The sequence below is a fragment of the Bombyx mandarina genome, chromosome A1 (assembly GCF_030267445.1).
Source record: "Bombyx mandarina strain Sakado chromosome A1, ASM3026744v2".
Classification (NCBI taxonomy): domain Eukaryota; kingdom Metazoa; phylum Arthropoda; class Insecta; order Lepidoptera; family Bombycidae; genus Bombyx; species Bombyx mandarina.
The window spans coordinates 14,873,049-14,893,147 of record NC_143234.1 but is presented as its reverse complement, the minus strand read 5'-3'; the positions used below and the strand labels follow the sequence as shown (position 1 = coordinate 14,893,147).

At 35.3% G+C, this 20,099-nt stretch overlaps 1 protein-coding gene across 2 annotated transcripts; it reads left to right on the top strand.

Annotated features, from left to right (window-relative positions):
• The first annotated feature begins 324 nt into the window (after positions 1 to 324).
• On the top strand, positions 325 to 13,670 carry CAPA (CAPA/CAP2b protein). 2 transcript variants are annotated; one of them, XM_028171413.2, is made up of 5 exons: positions 325 to 356; positions 2,988 to 3,059; positions 8,371 to 8,481; positions 10,133 to 10,303; positions 12,334 to 13,670. In XM_028171413.2, the coding sequence occupies exons 2-5, from the start codon at positions 2,993 to 2,995 to the stop codon at positions 12,429 to 12,431; spliced, it is 447 nt and encodes a 148-aa protein (XP_028027214.2). In that variant the 5' UTR covers positions 325 to 356; positions 2,988 to 2,992; the 3' UTR covers positions 12,432 to 13,670. The 2 variants fall into 2 exon arrangements, with proteins under 2 accessions (XP_028027214.2, XP_089595846.1); XM_089739720.1 differs by having other exon boundaries at positions 10,133 to 10,276; positions 12,334 to 12,577.
• The last annotated feature ends 6,429 nt before the right edge of the window (positions 13,671 to 20,099 follow it).

Here is a 20,099-nt window from a genome sequence, read left to right as displayed (position 1 = left end):
GATATTCAAAGCGATAATGGAGTATTTGTCTATTTCAAGTACGTACTCAGGCTTGACCATACAAACTAAAGCTCCTTATCATAAATTTAATGTGTTTTTAAAAAATTTAACAGCAGCATCTTATTTATTAGAAAATAAAAGCTTTTTTTGTATAATTAAATTATATACACTAAATAGGTAAGTTAAGTAAATAAACTTCATAATCCTAGCTTATGTCCCCTATTGATTTTTATGGGATAAATTTTCTATGTTAAAAATTTGAGCACCGCTGCCGGCTAGCTTTCCCGCCCTATATAAACTGGGGTTACAGATCACGACACCGCATTCCCGGTGTTCAACAGGTGCTGGACGCAGACGTAAGTTTGGACATCGCTTTTCTCGTATTCACTAATACATATGTGTACAATTTTGAGCTTCTAGCTAATATATTTGTCAATAGTTTTTCTCTTGGAATATTCGTCGCATAGAATTAAAAAATTAATAATTGGGGTTCTTTTCGGAATATTATCAAAATAATCCTTGTACTCATATCTGTTCATAAAATATTTATAACTATTGATACCATGCACCCCACGCTTTACAATAAAATAAAATTTTCTTACACTATTTTTGATTCAAATTTATTAAAATTTATTTTCTATTTTTTAGTTGGATTTTCTATAAAAGCGTATTTTGTTAATTTTTTTTAAACTATTATTTATTTTTCATTTTTTAGTTGAATTTCAATTTTTTAATATTGATTTGTCATCGGTCCTTAATAAGTATACCGTATTTCAAGTTAATCCGACGTTTTGAAGGGGGTCAAAATCATGTTCAACGATTCCGTTACATACTAACATACATACGTCTGAAGCTAATAAAAGCGTATTAATTAAAACACAAAACTCTCGTATTTGATTAAGAGAAGTGCGTAAATGACTGTTTTGAGGTTGGACGGCTTTAAAATTAAACAAATTTATAGGACAAATCAATTTAAATTAGTTCGATAAAAATCCATTACTGTTGTTGTTTTACAAAAAGGCTTTAAACTGAGACAAAACGACAAAAAAAAAAGTATTTTGCTAACACTACGCAAACGGAACTAACATTTAATTTCATCTAGTTTTAATACTACTGAAACTGGTCAGGATATTAGAGAGAATTTATAAAATTATTGTACTATCTTCAGTCCTTGATGCGTGTGAAAATTTTCAATTTAATTATAAAATTACTTATAGTTATTTCGTTTTATACAAACTAGTGGTCCCCCAGTAGTCGAAATTCGACTATAATTAATTGAAATTATAACTCTACTACTAGGTTCTACTGTCAAATACTATCTATTATACTTCTATAATCACAGATTCCACCAAGAGTAAGTACACTGTAAATAAATAATCTTAAAGACAAACAATCTGTTCTCAATTTGACCACATATGTACATTAAACAATAACAAAAGCTTGACAATAAACAAAGGGCTTATATACGTGTTGTGTCATATACATGGTAGGTGTGTAATGCTTTTTTATTATTGATTTACTGTATTTTTTATGCACAATGAAAAAAAGACATTCCGCACTCCATCTCTATATTCTCTATAAGTGTGGGAAATTTCATACTCCTCCGTTCGCGCAATTTTCGTAAAAAGAGATACAAACTTTTTGCTTCGCGTATTAATGTATATAATGTAAATAAACATACCATACACGTTGTAAGAAAACCGTAGAGAGTAATGTGTAATAATGTAAAGTGGTAATGTACGCCAAGAAGTGGTAATGAATGCATGGAAATGCAAAAAGTCGTAATGTTCACAGTTTTATTACAATTATTTCTAGAAACAAACAATTACTAACAATTATTAATTGTTAAACAATTCTTTCTAGAAATGGATTTTACATTCGCTTTTATATTTAATTTCAGTGGTTACATACCTTATAAAAAAACGTTTGCAATCTCATTAAATTAACTTCAAAACAATTGAAGTCTCAGAAAATTACGAGTGTTTTATATTAAAAAAATATTAAACACAAAATATGAGTTTACGACAAAAAAAAAAAAAATTGTGCGTTCTCGTATAATTAATGTCATTTTTAATAGACCGTCTTAAGGGCATTACTGCCCGTAATTACTGCCAGTAATCGTATTAATTTTTCATTTATTGTTAAAAAAAATAACGAATTAAAACGTAAAAGTAATTTTAATATAAGTACGTAACTAGAAAAACAAAGTTAATAAAGGTTAAAAGCTAAGTAGTATAAACAGCTCAGTGAACATGAAGATGAAAAAGGTTAAAAGATAAACAAATTATAACACATTTTACGTAGATAATATAATAACAAAAATATTTTTAAAATTACAAAACACAATTTAGAAATCCAGTTTCTATCCAGTACGACACTGACTCGGTATTGAATGTGCAAACAAATGTAATTGCATATTTGTTTTGTAATTTAACACCACTGGACAATTAAGTTAAATTAGACGAAATTCTAACAGAATACCGCGTTCAATAAATAAAATAATAATATCATCAATATAGTCACTTACGCATTACTAAGAATAACAAAATAAACTATTGATGAAATTCTGATACTTTAATAGACACCAGAAGCACCCGTTGTCAATTAAAATATCGGGTCCCTTAGAAAAATTTCAGAAGTAAAACACTTAATCAAAAAAAAATACAATTGAGAAATTTCTTCCATTTTTTGTAAAATTTTGTTAAAAATGAAAATTACCACTAGCTAATCGGAACAACAGTTTTTTTTATTGCTTAGATGGGTGAACGAGCTCACGGCCCACCTGATGTTAAGTGGTCACCGGAGCCCATGGACATCAACAACCCAAATGCCGCCACCTATTAGGACATGAGTTCTAAGTCCCAGTTTTACAGCAAAACGACTGCCCGACCCTTCAAACCGAAGCGCTAGAAATAGGGAGGGTGATATTACCTACCCGTAGTCACAACACGCCTTGCCACCAGTGCTTAATTAATTTGTCATTTCAGACACAATGCAGTCAACAATGAAGCTGTTAACCATCATTACGTTGATTTCCATCACCTTCAACAGCTCACATCGTGAGTATTAATAATGAAAACTCATTCATAACAATATGAAGACGGCTCATAATAAATACATTTCTGAGAATCGTTTTCAATGCAACAAATGTGCAATCAATTTTTATGCTTGATCCGTAGTCGATTGAAATAAAAATAAAAAACGATAATTTATTTAGCAGATGATATTATTTCTCTGATGTAGTTTATCCCGTATGTTATCATTAGGCCTGGGGCCTGTTTATAGTTAACAAGCCCGTTAGACATTTTTAATGAGATATGAATTATTCCTACCTATTTTACCTTTAAATAAATATCCGTAAATCGGCAGTTGTCTTACTTTTGGGGTATGCTTTGTCCTTTTTAATTTTAATAAGGATTTTTTTTAAAATACACAACTATCATAAGCTTAAATCTAGAATAGAAATATTAAATAATGTAATAGAACTTATTAGTTATATTTTTTCGTATTACGAACTAAAAGGATTTAAATATAGAGTACCGGATGAAATGTTTAAGGTTAAGATTTAAGGATTTTGCTCGCGGAATGTTAGTGTGCGTTAAGGATTATTTAAATATAACACAAACGTGGGATAGGCGAGAGCGGTTTCCAGAGATTACGGTACTCGATTATGAATACGCTAGTCAAATAGGTTTAATCTGTGTTCAATCTCGATAATTCATAAAGTAAACACCGGAAATTTCTGATTGAAAACTTAGCGACTTGCACTTTAGACGTAAAACAATTTTTTTATGGTCGACGCTGGCAGATTAGGCAGATACGATCATTGGCAGAGGTGATTGGTCACTTTTGGTCACGGACGTTAGAAATAGCAGAGCCAAGCCGCTAGCTTTATATTGTTTGTTTTTCTACCTATTCGCTGGTAACTTAAGGGGCTATTTCATCTACGCTCTGACTGATGCTGTGGACTGATGAGTGAGCTCACATGGCTCAACCTGAGAGAGTTTGCTAAAACTTGCCCTAGCAAAAGTTAGCCTAGCTAGAGCCTAAAAGTAATAAAAAAAAGTATAAAAATATATCACTAAATTTGCAAAAAAGTTTTACTCTCATAGGCAAATCAAATGAAAAAGTTCCGCTGACATCTATAGATTGCTACACAGTTTACAATAAATATCTAGTCCATAGACACAACCCATTAAGCTACTCGCTGGGTCTCCTCAGTAGATCGCGATTCCGATCCGTTGAAAGATTCTGCGAAGCACTACTCTTTCTAGGTCCAGTGTTAGCAAAGTCTTTCAGAACTAAGCCCCGCGAAGTCTCCTACATCGCTGTGAATAGTTACAATAACCGCTTGAGCCTACTGGCAGTAGGTAGGCAAAAACAGTCATTCCTTCAGATTTATTTTATAAAACAGAGCCTTAATAAACACAATTAAATAAATCTAAATCACATTTAGTTTCAAGAAAAGGGGATCGCATTGAAAATTCAAACAATAGGCTTATAGAGCACTCATAAATGACATCTTTGATGTCGATTCCTTCCAAATTTTATTGCTAACAACTATTATAGATATTCAAAGAAAACAAAACAAAGCAAAATATGAACAATGAACAGGGTCCATCGTTCGTATTTTGGCTGATCAACATAAAATTATTTGTTTTCAGACTAATATTTGGAATGTTTATGTTTATAAAGAATAAATTATCCCTATAATTTGTACAGACTTCTACTACTTTACGTATGTATGTACAGCTTGTCCTGATTGACTAATTCATTCATAAAGCCAGTGCTAAACCACTCGAGTTAAAAACTGGAAATTTGGCATGTGATGCCTTTTAAATTGTAAGAAACTAAGGACAGACATTTGGAAATCTCTTAAATAAAGACATAAAGTATGAGATAAGAGGTTTTGTGGAAGTCCGTCAATTTCCCATGATATTTGATCCACACGTGCTCTTCCGCGTGAGTAAAAAATGTACACAATATTTAAATAGACTTTTTTTTTAATTTCACCCTTATAATAATGAAATGAGTGATTTATAGAGTAGTTTATAGAAGAAATTCGACACATTCGATGGGAGAAATTTGAAATTCAATATTCAAGGTATATAATATGTAAAGTTTAGAAAAACGTATTATGCATAATACATATATAATTACCGTAATCATTTTTCTAATTTATGAATGATACATTTAAAATACGTTACATTGAAATTTAGATCATATTATTATCATAATAATGTTAAAATAAATTTAGAATCAAACCTATTGGTTACCAGATACCAGATCTAATTTTTTTGAACTTTCGCGGTTATCTACGTTATAAACACTATTATTTAATCAATCCACATTCTATGATCATCGATAAACCGAGTCTACTTGTGATCAGTGCTGCTTGCAAAATCACCGAAATCTTAGATACTTATTAAAACTAATAGTAGTAAATACTAGTAAAAATCCATTAAGTAGCAGTGTACATTCGTACAATGCCAAATATGTTAGAGGAAGTCTGAAAGTGGCACCTGTGACAGAGGAGCTGAGAAGTGCGCGTTTGGGATGGTATGTCATGTGATGAGACGAAATGAAAATGAGGCTGGTAAGAGAGTGTTAACTATGAATGTGGAAGGATATAGAGGAAGGGTCAAACCTAAGAAGAAATGGATGGATTGCGTGAAATACAATATGTGTAAGAGGGGAGTGAGCCAATGCCAAAGCCAAAGAAATGGTATATGATCGAGGAGTATGGAAGGAGAAAACATGTTGCGTCGACCTCAAGTGGCTGGGAGAAGGGCAGGAGAATGATGGTGACTCGTATAATGTCCAAATCTGTTTAGTTTTGATATCAGGAGGCGTTTTTAAAAATAACACACGAAAAATAGACGGGTTATTTTGCTGATAGATAATTAGATTAATGATCATTTGGATTGGAAGATAACGAAAATATTCGAAAATGTTTTCGAAAAAAAAAATAGTTTACTTTCTTCAAATACTCAGTCAATAAATTTATATATATTGCGGGTCGTATCTGATCGTCCTCAAGGAACATGTCAAAGGTAATTTTGCTTATCACACCATAGATGCCATCAAACATTTTGAAGCAAGATTAATCTTTTTGACGTGACAACGTCTTATAATCCGATGGAGCCGGCTGCACGCACGAAAAAACATGACTCATGCGGCGTTACCTCGCTCTGAGGCATCATTTAAGTCTTGAAGTGCAAACGAGAGCGCACAACGAGCGACAAAGAGGCACAATCGGCCTCCGCGTTCGGCAGCGTTCGACATCTGTCTCTCTCCTACTTGAATGAGCGATGCATCCGCGTGGACAGCTGCTATACAATAATAAAAGAAAAAAGGGTGCGTGTACTTAGGTACGCGAGTAAGAGGTTATACTTTATTTTTATTAAATGTATTACTTTTTTTTATTTAAATTTTAATCAATTTGAAAAAAAAATCGATTAAATAACATCCTCAAACACGCATATTGGACATCCCTTTTCTTGACATCATATAAATTCGGTAATTCTCGGTACGGTTCGGAAAGTTCACCTGCGGCTATATTCAGACTCGCCAAGTTACGTCGGTCGTATTGTAATGAGCGTTTTAGTGGGCAACTTCATTCTGTTAATTTTGTGTCACGGTGCGCGCGCATCGTAAAATTTCACTCTCATCAATTTTTCATAACGCGCCTAAAGAAGTATAACTTCAGTACATTTACATGTTTTCGTCAAGTATGAAGTTCAGTGAAAAGTGAATGTGGTGTCAATTGTTTATAGCAACGATAATTGCGATAATTGAAAAATGAAACCATTCCATCAGTATTTTCTTATGACGTCGTCACGTTCAACTATCGTCAGTAAACCGACTTTACAGACAGCCGATTTTTTTTTGTAATGGCTATCCTATTCTTTAAAATGAATCGCGCGTTTGCTTCGCGATTCAAAGAGGCTAAAAGGTGGTGACGACCCGAGCGAGCTCCCAATGCCACCCGTAATTCTACATATTAATCAACTATTCCTCAATAAATTTAATATAATACAAACTAAGTTTCTCGTACACCTTAATTAATTATAACGAACTTTCTGCGGTCAATTATAACAAAAGTTTCTACTTTATGTTGTTTCACTGATTTAATTAACTGTATTATATGTCTTTTGATTAATTGATTGCTTTACATTGATTCATTTAATTTTTCAAATATTATCGATGGACTCGATTATAAATAAAACACGCGTTTCGAATTTGGACATTTGTTGTCAAAATTTCAGTTTATTCAATTTGTAATAGAATACAATTAACTAATAAGTTGCAAATAATTTTTGTGTTTGTAATAGTTTGTGTATTACTTATTTCCTTATTCACTGGTATCCCGATAGACTTTGCAACCAGAACAGTATTGTAGCCAATAGCAACCATTTTAAAAGTCCTATATAATTATTTGAATAAAATAAGAACTAGTTTAAATCGTTGGGTGCAGCGATTAGTTTTCAGAATACACTTGCATTTATTTGCTAAAAGATATTATAGACTAATGAGTTCATATGTACATCTCTAATTAATTATTAGAATAAAATAAGAACTAGTTTAAATCGTTGGGTGCAGCGAATAGTCTTCAGAATACACTTGCGTTTAATAAAAGATATAGACTAATGAGTTCGTATGTACATCTCTAATTAATTATTTGAATAAAATAAGAACTAGTTTAAATCGTCGGGTGCAGCGAATAGTGTTCAGAATACACTTGCGTTTAATAAAAGATTTAGATTAATGAGTTCGTATGTACATCTCTAATTATTTGAATAAAATAAGAACTAGTTTAAATCGTCGGGTTCAGAATACACTTGCGTTTAATAAAAGATATAGACTGAGTGCGCATGAGAACTAAAGAAGCCAGTACAACGTCTTGCTTTAAAGGACAAAACACTTTTCCTAATCTAACATCACACCGCCCGAGTTAAGTAAGCTTTTTTTTTTATTGCTTAGATGGGTCGACGAGCTCATAGCCCACCTGGTGTTAAGTGGTTACTGGAGCCCATAGACATCTATAACGTAAATGCGCCATCCACCTTGAGATATAAGCTCTAAAGTCTCAGTATAGTTACAACGGCTGCACCACCCTTCAAACCGAAACGCATTACCTACTACTTAACGGCAGAAAATAGGCAGGGTGGTGGTACCTACCCGTGCGGACTCACAAGAGGTCCTACTACAAAAGCTTTTACACTGTGGACAAAGCATCGGCCAAATACTGTAGTACTTTATTCAAATAAAAAAGCCAATACATATCATTCATATTGGAGTTTGTTAGATACGTTTCTCAGGGCATCAACTATTCAGAGGTGTTCTTAAGACTACGTACGCTCACTGCAGAATCTGGAGCGAAGCTGCGTCGTGATGGAGTACTCAATTTATACCCGTTCCCAAGAGTCGGCAGAGCCTCGTACCGTACCTGGCAGATTCCTATCAACCACGTGTACCTGGGTAAAGTATTACATTATTTTGATTGCTCATCTATACTAATATATAAATCTACAGTAGTTTTTACGGATGTTACGTTATAACCATTGAACCGTGCATCCGATTGAGTTGAAACTTGGTATCCATATAGAAAATACATGTAGTTAATGGATAGGCTAATATTTATATGAGTGTTGGACTCCCTACACCAGTTGCGGGGGCGTTAATGATGAGAATCTTTGTGGGGGTGAGAATTAATAATGTTTTAATTTTAAATGCTTAGCGAAGCGGACGGGTACAGCTAGTGTATTATAAAATTATAAAAATATAGCTAAACACTATCTATACTAATATATAACATCCGTAAAAACCATGTACAGTGGTTTTAACGGATGTTCGGTTATAACTACTGAACCATGCATCCGATTGACTTGAAACTTGGTGTCCATGGAGAAAATACATGTACTTAATGGATAGGCTAATATTTATATGAGTTTTGGACTCCCTACACCAGTTGCGGGGGCGTTAATGATGAGAATCTTTGTGGGGGTGAGAAATAATAATGTTAATTTGAAACGCCAAGCGAAGCGGACGGGTACGGCTAGTAAACTATAAAAACACCCTTTAGTAATGAGCCGAATATAAAAAAATATGTTTTGTAATCTGGATCACCCTGGATCCTATATGAAGATATAGACATAAAAATATTGTAACATGATCGATTTTCGTCACGCTACAAATTATTAGGTTAATTGGATTGTTTTGAAGGTGATAATAATTACGTTGAAATATTCCGTTTGAACGGATAGATAAAGCGTGTTTTAAAATCTTCTTTATTTTTTGAATATATATTTTGAAAATGATTATTATATTATAATAATAATAAGCCCATTTTATTTCCAAAAAAACTGGAGAAACAAAGCCAAGAATACGGAAGAGTGGAGTAAGCTGGAGGAGGCCTATACCCGAAGTGGGGTTCCAATAACATAAGTTATTATGCTAAGAAGTTTTCGCTAAAACTACATCATTTTATTTTTATATATTATCGCTCCGGCTCCGCTCGGGTCTTTAACAAAAATTTCAACGATATTTGACGTTGTTTTATTTTTTTAAATAAAAGAACACTTATTGCGGCATAACCATAATAGTTGGGCATATGCTGTCGTGGCACTTTTTGTAAATATTAATGTGTTCTACAAAGTTTTCGCAGGGCACGCGATGTAAAGAATATTTTAGGTAATTTTTTAAACGGTTTTATTTAGCTCGACCCGTACGGAATTTATTTGTTTATTTATTTGGGTCAAAATTAGAAGTTGAAATTTAAGCACCTTCCCGTTGTCAGATTGATCTGAAATTTGGTACACACATTTAATTTAGATGACAATACAATATAATAAAATCAATAACATTATAAATTTAAGATGGCCGCCGATACAAAATGGCGGATTACATATTTTAATTTACACCTTGGGTTACATTATTGGAGTTTTAGTGAGGATCCCTAATATTTTTTTTCAAATAAAATTATAGCCTATGTTACTGGGGAATAGTTTAGCTTCCAAACAGTGAAAGAATTTTTCAAATCGGTTCAGTAGTTTCGGAGCCTATTCAATACAAACAAACAAACAAATCTTTCCTCTTCATAATATTAGTATAGATATTATGTTTTATTTAGGTTACGAGCCAGTCGAAAAACGTCAGCTATATGCGTTCCCCAGGGTGGGCCGTGGTGGTCCCCCATCAGACCGCAACGAGCCCAACGACGACTTACTAGGACTTCACTTGGACGACCCCGGAATGTGGTTCGGACCTCGACTCGGTAGGTCATTGAAGAATGGTGACGATGGTAAGAAGGTACTTTAAAAATCTATCGCTTTTCCGTAATGTAGCCATAGATCTTTCTGGTCGTTCCCTCAATGCTGAGGAACGTGACTGTATGTCAATCTTCTCCACTCGGTCCGATTCTGCGCCATATATACCACTCCCTGTATCTGGCCTCCAGTCACCTCCTTGAGTTGGTCCACCCATCTAGCTGGCGCTCTATATTTAAATGTATATCTATATTAATATAATATATATTTATATCTAGCCATAGATACGAATCCGAATATATTTAAAGGGTTTCCGAATAAAAATCTAAAGATCCTGATCTCTTTGATATTCTCCTTTACTTTACTCCTTTTAGTAGTAGCGTTCACACCTAGCTAACTCCCTAATTATTTTTTATTATTATCTTTTTCCTACCTAAGCTGATAGCCTTGAGAGACTATGTCAGCGTAGCCCTAACGTGTAGGTGAACTCTCGGGACTCAAACCTGGAGTTGTTGCTAACACAAGTCCTCGCAAGAACTGAGAGGGCTGGAGGTCGTGGCGCCGGCGACTGCTGGTCCGGCGCCCCGAGGGGGAGGGTGATGGGGGGGATGTGTCATGCGAGATTCAGACGTGGGTTGTTGAGCGACAGGAGGTTTTTAGCCGGTTCTACTCCGACATGTCCCACCTGCCATCCCCAGTGGAGGGCGAATTCCGGCAATTTTCTACTGACCAAAAAAAGAAAGCCCGAGCAAGAGTAGTGCTTCGCAGAATCTACCACCGGATCGGAAACGCGACCCACTGAGAAGATCCGGCGAGAAATTCAGTGGGCTGTGTCTGTGGGTTAATTTGCTCGCCGAGCCCTTTGTCGCAAGCGACGGGTTCGCCGAGAACGATGACCGGTGCTTGAGGTGCCTAAAAGCACCGTTAGTGGATCGGGAGGGTCCGAAATGACGTGGAATATGGACCTTGAACTCTCATCTATACTAATAATTGCTCAGAACAACACATAACATCTTATTCTAGAAATACGATCCTTTTAGAGACACTATCAGACTTCTTAACAGCATCAGACATTTGTTATCAGTATCTTCTCTCCAAATCTCTTCTCACTTACCCAACATATGAACGATATTCATAATCTAACATAGCAAGTATTTCGATCTCAGGGATAGATTACATAGACGCAATCTACAAAATCAGACTTTGCAAACCTTTTATCTATATATTATATAGATATATATAATTAATATGTGAAGCAAAAACTTTGTACCCTTTTTTACGAAAATTGCGGGGACGGAGGAGTATGAAATTTCCCACGCTTATAGAGAATGTAGAGAAGGAGTGCACAATGCTATTTTTTTTTAAATAATGCATAAAAGATACATTAAATCAATAAAGAAAACATTATACACACGCATGCATACTATTTGTTTATTGTCAAACTTTTCTTATTGCATAAAGTCTATGGTCAAATTGAGAATAGATTAAATATTGTTTGGCTTTTTTTAATATTTGTCTCAAGTGTACTTTTAGCGAAATCTGTGATTATAGAAGTATAATAAATATTCTTTGACAATAGAACCATAATAATGTTCAAACTTATAATTTCAATTAATTATCGAATTTCGACTACTGCGGGACCCCTAGTTATAATTAAATTATGAATTATTTTTACAATTAAGCAGGTTAAATGTAAGTTCTTGAACTTCACATCTCAGTTCTCACATCTAAGTTTCTGCCTGCCTGTTTCTGCCGTGAAGCAGTAATGCGTTTCGGTTTGAAGGGTGGGGCAGCTCTATACTTGAGACCTTAGAACTTATATCTCAAGGTGGGTTGGCGCATTTATATCGTAGATGTCTATGGGCTCCAGGAACCGCTTAACACCAGGCAGGCTGTGAGCTCGTACACCCATCTAAGCAATAAAAAATAAAAAAAGATTTCGTTAAAATGTTGATGATGTATGGATGATCAAACGTTAAGCCCACCGTGGATTCTTATTGCCAACTTTACTACAAGCAAGCACGGCCAGAGTTTAAAACTAATTTTAAATCCTCTAATCCTATAGCTATTGTCAACCAGAACGAAGACGGTCGCAGTGAGCGGGAACAAATTGATGAAATCGCGCACGAAGAGAGAATGAAACGGCACAGTAAATTACTCTAATTCAGTACCATTAAAGATTACAGCTGCAATACTTACCCGAGAGATAACGCTACGTTGAATTTATTCTAAACTTATCTCTGTTCTAATCCTGTTGGATTGGTTTCAGAACTGCAAGCATATATCTATAAGTAAGTAACATATTTATATACGTCGCGAGTTTTCTATTTCCTTTAAGAAAACTTGAATTTTCATATATTCGATAACTGTAATTTAATAGTTGACACACAATACAGGTATCATATTCAGACGAAGATCTTTTTTTATTTTTTTATTTTTTTTTATTGCCTAGATGGGTGGACGAGCTCACAGCCCACCTGATGTTAAGTAGTTACTGGAGCCCATAGACATCTACAATGTAGACGCGCCACCCACCTTGAGATACAAGTTCTAAAGTCTCAGTATAGTTACAACGGCTACCCCACCCTTCAAACCGAAACGCATTACTGCTTCACGGCAGAAATAAGCAGGGCGGTGGTACCTATCCGCGCGGACTCACAAGAGGTCCTACCACCAGTAATTACGCAAATTATAATTTTGCGGGTTTGATTTTTATTACACGATGTTATTCCTTCACCGTGGAAGTCAATCGTGAACATTTGTTGAGTACATATTTCATTAGAAAAATTGGTACCCGCCTGCGGGATTCGAACACCGGTGCATCGCTTCAACACGAATGCACCGGACGTCTTATCCTTTAGGCCACGACGACTTCATCTTCCATCTTCCATCATAATTTTTAAACTCAAAGTTTAACTTATTGGTTTCTCTGTTACTATCGATTTCTGGATATAAAACCAGTAGCTGATTATAAAATATCCTATCAACAATTTTTTTGTAATTGAATAAAGATACAGATTACCATTAGATATATAGTTACATCTCATTGACAGCGAATTGTTATTTATAAGATTTATGACTTTAGTAGATTAATGTTTGAATGGCATTTCTAATTATCAGCCACGACTTAACATTTTATTGGGGATTGTCGATTCGATTCTGATTCGTGCTGTAAGAAGTCTTGTGCCATCGTTAAAATGGGTAGTCGTGTATGGAAATTGACATGCAACCGTCTTGTTGCGAACGAAAACTTGCTGAATTTATTTCAATGGCTGGGTGGATCCTCTAGTATCCATGAAATAATTTTGGCAACGAATATAACTTGTAATAAGCTATCTATAATTATTTGTATTCGTATGAATTTAATTAATTATTGAAAATTAAAGTGAAATTCGTCTGGTATTTTGATGTTTTTATAAGCGCTCCTTAATATACGAAACTTTATTCAAAAGTCAATTTACAAGTAAAAAGCCTAACAATGTCTATTATAAAAAAATCTTGTGCAAATATTGCTTGAGTTACTGGAAATAAAATAAAAACTAATGACACTCGGGGACTGCCGCGGTAAAGCTATTGTTTAAATATAGCATTTATTTATCAACTTATGCAATTATAATTAGACAATAATAATTTAATATTAAAACAATAATAAAATAAGACCACGCTATAATTATAAACATTAACAAAAGCAAAACATTAACTGTCCCCTTCACACTCATAAGCTAGACCCTGCGAGAGAGAGACGGGCAGACTTTTCATGATACGCGTGCAGTGTGACGCACGCTCACAAATACTACACAAGCGCAACGTGTCAATGTGTTGAACGCGAGCTACATGGTAAGCGGAGTGGGGGTGTAAGGTTTTTATTTTCGTTACGGAATTTCTTGATTCGGTAGCGCGCTCAAAGCCCACAATAAAAGCTATGCAATAGCTTAAAAGTGACGAGTCGTATAGAAGTCCTAAATTTCATCTACATATATGAAACCTAGTTCTTCCAGGAGAAGTGCATCAGCATGGTGCTGTGGGAAAAAGGTAATAAATACTTCAAATTTCCTTCATAAAATAGTTCCACAGAGTATTCTATTAAAAATACATAGCATACAAAGAGCTAGTATTTTTTGAGCGCGTTCCCAACGGTAGTAATGTTGTTAGTAACAATACAGACAGCTCATTATCAGTTATAGTCAATAGTAATAAAAAAGTGGTAAATCAAACAGTTGATTTATAAAACAGTTAAATTCAGATATCCTACGGCTAATTAATAATAGACGAAAATACTGCAAAACTAAACTGCCAAAAAAGTATAGTTACATCAAAATATATCAACTGAGCTTAGATTTACTACAGACTTAATATACTCGTATTTCTCACAACAGAGCCATTTTAAGAAGAAGAAAAGAATGTGATTGTTTGAAGCTACGAAAATGAAATGTTAATCGTTTACAAAACGGTGGTTATCCATCTTAGTAAGGCTGAACAGATCAAGGGCTGCCCGTACGGGGAAGTACCCCATGGCAGCCCTCTTCCTCGAAATCGTGAAGGCGTTCGGCAAAGTCTGAGACAGTGGCTTAGCTTAAAAACTGTTCAACAAGGAAGTGCCAGACACAGTGTTTCCACTTTAATGATTTCCTTACCCCACGCCTCAATTCAAATTTCTCCTTCTCAGGGCTTTTTCCCCTCAAAAACTTTTCTGCTGTAGTTTTTACTTTTGACCCTAGTGTAGTAACTAAAAAGAGTCTTTATCGATTTTCTTCTATAGCCTGCCCACGCCTCTGATAATACTATACTATGATAATATTATTTACGAAATGGTTGCATCAATCCTGTGTGTAAAATCTGGCTTGAAAAGAACGGGAACAACTTCTGTACAACTAATGAAAAATCAACTAGAAATACCACACGTTAAGTTCGTACAGTCCAATGCAACTGCAAGCGAATCTAAAAAAATTAGACTAAGCATGAATAAAGTTTAATTAAACGATTGGTATGTTATTTATAGCCTCACCAGAAATCTATGGGGCTGTATACTCACCTCTTATTCCAAGTCAGTTTACGCAATCAGCACATACATTTTATATGGTATTATTAAACAGAATGGAAATAATGGTAAGTATATGCCATCTACACGTGTTGTCACTGTTTCTTTTAAACAACAACACGCTAGTCCATGGTAGAGTCGATAAAAAAACCGTTCCGAAATTTAGGGCAATATTTTAAGCTAGGTTTTACCCATGATTTCCCGCAATTTCCCCTTTTAATGTCTTCTCTCTTTTCTCCCCTATAGACGGAGGAATTTCCCCTCATTGTGGAAACACTGGCCAGACAGTCTCGTGGTCATCATACGATACGATTTTTGTAGATCCGTTCGTTTTACCGTTCATCTCCAACAAACTTCCAGTTGCGGCTACCAATTTAGGACAGTGGCTCCGGAAGTGTCGCATCGTCATCAATCCCCGAAAGTACAGACTTGCTCTTCCAAATATATTTTTTTTCTATTTATTTCTTTTCACTTCTGTTGAGAAAGACCTCGTTTATTTCTCTGTTTCAATTTTAAAATAAACGACTTTAAAATGTTTACATCTTTGTCTCATCAGGATCCTACTTTAAGATACGAGGTGTCGGTTTCATAGTACAACGGCTAACTTACCCATTAAAATTAAATAGAAATGCATTACTGCGTACACGAGGCTGTGGGGCTACCGGCGGAGGATATGGCTCACAAGACGCCCTACCACCAGTTGTTAATGACATTTGAATATGTGTACCACATGACATTTACGGAAGCCTTTCTTCTGGAACCATGAAACCATGTAATATAATGGAGTAATTTTTTTTTATTTTTTATTGCTTAGCTGTATGGACGTGCTCACAGCGCACCTGATGTTAAGTGGTAACTGGAGCCCATAGACATCTACAACGTAAATGCGCCACACACCTTGAGAAATAGTTCTAAGGTCTCAGTATAGTCACAACGGCTGCTCCACCCTTCAAACCGAAACGCATTACTGCTTCACGGCAGAAATAGGCGGGGCGGTGGTACCTACCCGTGCGGACTCACAAGAGGTTCTACCACCAGTAAAAAAGTGTTAGTAGAAGTGCCAATAATAGAAATACTAGTATAGTAGTAATACTAGCCAGTATTAGAAATACTAGTATTAGTAATACTAGTATTAGTAAGAATACTAGTGTCAAACGAAAATGCTTCTTCAGTAGTGAAATTTATGTGGACACAAGATGTCATCTGGAAAGTAGGTATCCGCATTTTTAATTTGCCGTCCAGCGCTCGAGGCGGGATAATCCCTCGACATCTCGTTACTTCATACAATAAAATATTTATTTAATGAGAGACATTAAAACTTGTTTAAACGGGATTGCTGTTTGCGGAGCTTTCGTGTTCCATTTTCTAGTTGTCGTTTCATTAACATAATGTAATGTTTTAAATATAATATAGAAGAAGGTAGGACATGTTAGAGCGCTTTGGAAGGGCCGTGAGGGGAAGATCAATCCAAACCCGGATAGTGTGTAAGAAAAATTTCTTTGGAGTTGAAGGGTGGGGCAGCCGTTGTAACTATACTGAGATCTTAGAACTCACATCTCAAGTCTATGGGCTCCGGTAACCACTTAACGCCAGGTGGGCTGTGAGGCCGTCCATCCACCTAAGCAATAAATATAAAGAATAGGTAGTAGGATTGGTATCATTATTAAACATGACAAGTATTTTTTTCTTTTTACTCTTTTCAATACTCTTAAAATATAGCTGAACTATCCAAGAAGGCTAACATGAAATTTGAGGTCTTATTTTTAGCGTCTACTGTATTACTTCTGTATACAAAGAAACTAATATTAATAAAGCTTCATATATACAATTGAAGCATCGATTTCATTGCTCGAGATAGAGGAGAATAAATTCTTTCTGTAGGTTTTAAATGTTCGCATTTGATTCATATTGGAAACACAATTTGGCCAGTATCGGGCAGTTAGAAGATCAATGTCAACGCAACAGTGAAATCGTATAACGAAACAAAAAAATATGTAAATATTTATAGTTTTATTAAAATCAACTACCTACTGCCTGCGGAATGTTGCTACTAGGAAACGTTAGCAGGAAGGCGATATTTTGACCGGGAAACGAGTGCTACAATCACGGAGGACTAAAATCTTTGACATCGTACACTGAGTTTTTTTTATTTATTGCTAGATGGGTAGACGAGCTCACAGCCCACCTGGTGTTAAGTGGTTACTGGAGCCCATAGACATCTAAAACGTAAATGCGCCACCCACCTTGAGATTTATGTTCTAAAGTCTCAAGTATAGTTACAACGGCTGCCCCATCCTTCAAACCGAAACGCATTACTGATTCACGGCAGAAATAGGCAGGGTGGTGGTACCTTCCCGCGCGGACTCATAGAGATCCTACCACCAGTGTAAGCTCTATGTCTAAGGGTTCTGGTGACCAGGTAGCAGCAGGGGGGCTGTGAAGTCGTTTGTACAACTAGAACAATGAATCGCTATTCTAGGGAATTTCATGGCCCAACACGACACCACGAGCAATCAGGCAGATATTTTTATAAAAAACGAATCACATAAATATTGAGTTGTTTATATTTCAATAATATTTCCTGTGACCTTGACCCTGAACAGTACGTGATGAAGCGCGTGTAATGACTGACCGTAAACAAATAGAGGAAGCCCGTGGAATATAACAACTGCGAACGGGACGTGCCTGAAAACCGAATGTTTTTGTTATAACGTCGTGTTGTGTAAGCAACAAAGCTGCACAGAGGTAACCCTAACACGGCACTGTATTTGCACATTACTTTGTAAAATTATAACGCGCTCGCTTCACTGCGTCCGAAAAAATAGGGTTGGCGAAAACGTGGATGCGACCAAAATTAAAACGGTATATATATCAAAACGAGCCTAATATTATACAATATTTATGTATAATATTTGAATAATTATGACTATAAACAACCGAGTGCACGATATCATGAAAGATGAAGATATAAAATTTAATAAGATCATTAATCGTACGGAAGGACGGTAGGCAGCGGCTTGGCTCGGTAGGCAGCGGCTTGGCTCGGTAGGCAGCGGCTTGGCTCGGTAGGCAGCGGCTTGGCTCGGTAGGCAGCGGCTTGGCTCGGTAGGCAGCGGCTTGGCATCGGTAGGCAGCGGCTTGGCTCTGCCCCTGGCATTGCTAAAGTCCATGGGCGACGGTAACCACTCACCATCAGGTGGGCCGTATGCTCGTTAGCCTACAAGGGCAATAAAAAAATATATATGGAAAAACTGATTAAATTTATTTGTATTTAGTAAATTTTTTATCATTTTTATGCATACTGGGACATTGGAAAAATGAATGCCAAAGGCGTTAGAGCCAAATTCCTTTATAAAAAAAAAGATCAATAATAAATAACAGTTCCCGAAGCAAAGCGTGGGCGGGTCGTTAGTATACAATATAATACTACCGGCTAAAACGAAATCTTCAAAATAAGCCAAGGCACAAGGAAACCCAAATGCAGCCCACCTATGTTGTGAATGAGTGGGAAATTTCATTGATATTGCAACGGCTGTTGCACGCGTGTGACTCACAATAGATAGCTCATAGAGTAAAAAATACCACTTTTTGGCGGGAATGCGAGGAGTGAAGTTGTGTGATTTGTTTTATTTTGTCTATTTAGTGTTTCTTCAGGTTTAAATGTGTAATAACGGTGGTTTATTAACTGTTTCATATCTGTGAAAGTGCACAAATGTGGGAAAATGAAACAAAGTCGCTGGACGTGACTTCTCGGGATCCTCCAAAAAGTCCAATGAAAAAGTCTCAGTAGATGACCACTATTTTACTGAGATTATATTTCATCCCATATCATTTCATCTTATTTCAATTGATTTCATCCCAGTTGATTTATGTCTCAAATTAATCATCTTCATTTCATTTCAGCATTTTCATAAAAATAAGAAAATAAATTAAAATAAGACATGTCTTAAAGGTCTTAGTTACCAGATCATAAAATCCCTTAAAAAGAGTAAAAAATACATAGTACACACGCATCTCACGTAACACTAAATAAATAAAATTAATATGTCTTCTCAGAAAAGTTGTGGTAATTTTTTTAATTGTAAAATACGTAAATTTTAGACGCTGCGTCATTATTATTTTTTGGTCGTATAAACGGGCTATTTGCAGGTAGGTGTGTACAGATATAATATGCACATATCAAGAGGTGAAAGGGTATTTTATTTAAGCGACATTTGTACAACTTTACGGGAGGGTCATTTAAAGAATGAACTTTGGAAAAAATATCTTAACAAAAAATCTTCCTCAGCTATTCAATTTATTGAAGTTCAATTAAAAATATATCGAATTGTTGATGTTAATATCAAATAAAACGCATCTTTAATTACAAAGAAAGATAAATGCCGCGTATTAAGTGAAATATCCCTTAAACCACATAGCTTTTCAGCCCTCGATTTAAGTATATTCTCTGTAAATTACTTATCGAACTTTTTAATGAATAAATCATCTCTAAATCATAAAACTGAATTGCTGTTCAAAACTCGAGAACGGCTGGACCGATTTGGGTAATTTTGGTCTTGAATTATTTGCGGAAGTCCAGAGAAGGTTTAAAAGGTAGATATATATGAAAATGCTCGGAATTAAATAAAAATTACAATTTTGTTTTTCCTTTCATGTGTCCTCCGTCGGACCGATTCCTTTTGTTTGTTTTAAGTTTATTTTATACAAAAGTTTAGGTCTTTTATTTATCGATTGAGGCACTACGAAGTCTGCCGGTTCAGCTAGTTAGAAATAAAAAAATAAAAAAAAACAAC

Coding starts and splice junctions, on each gene's coding strand:
- CAPA (XM_028171413.2), top strand. CDS start 2,993: ATGCAGTCAACAATGAAGCTGTTAACCATCATTACGTTGATTTCCATC. Junction 3,060..8,370: donor CACCTTCAACAGCTCACATC/GTGAGTATTAAT, acceptor CGCTCACTGCAG/AATCTGGAGCGAAGCTGCGT. Junction 10,304..12,333: donor ATTGAAGAATGGTGACGATG/GTAAGAAGGTAC, acceptor CTAATCCTATAG/CTATTGTCAACCAGAACGAA.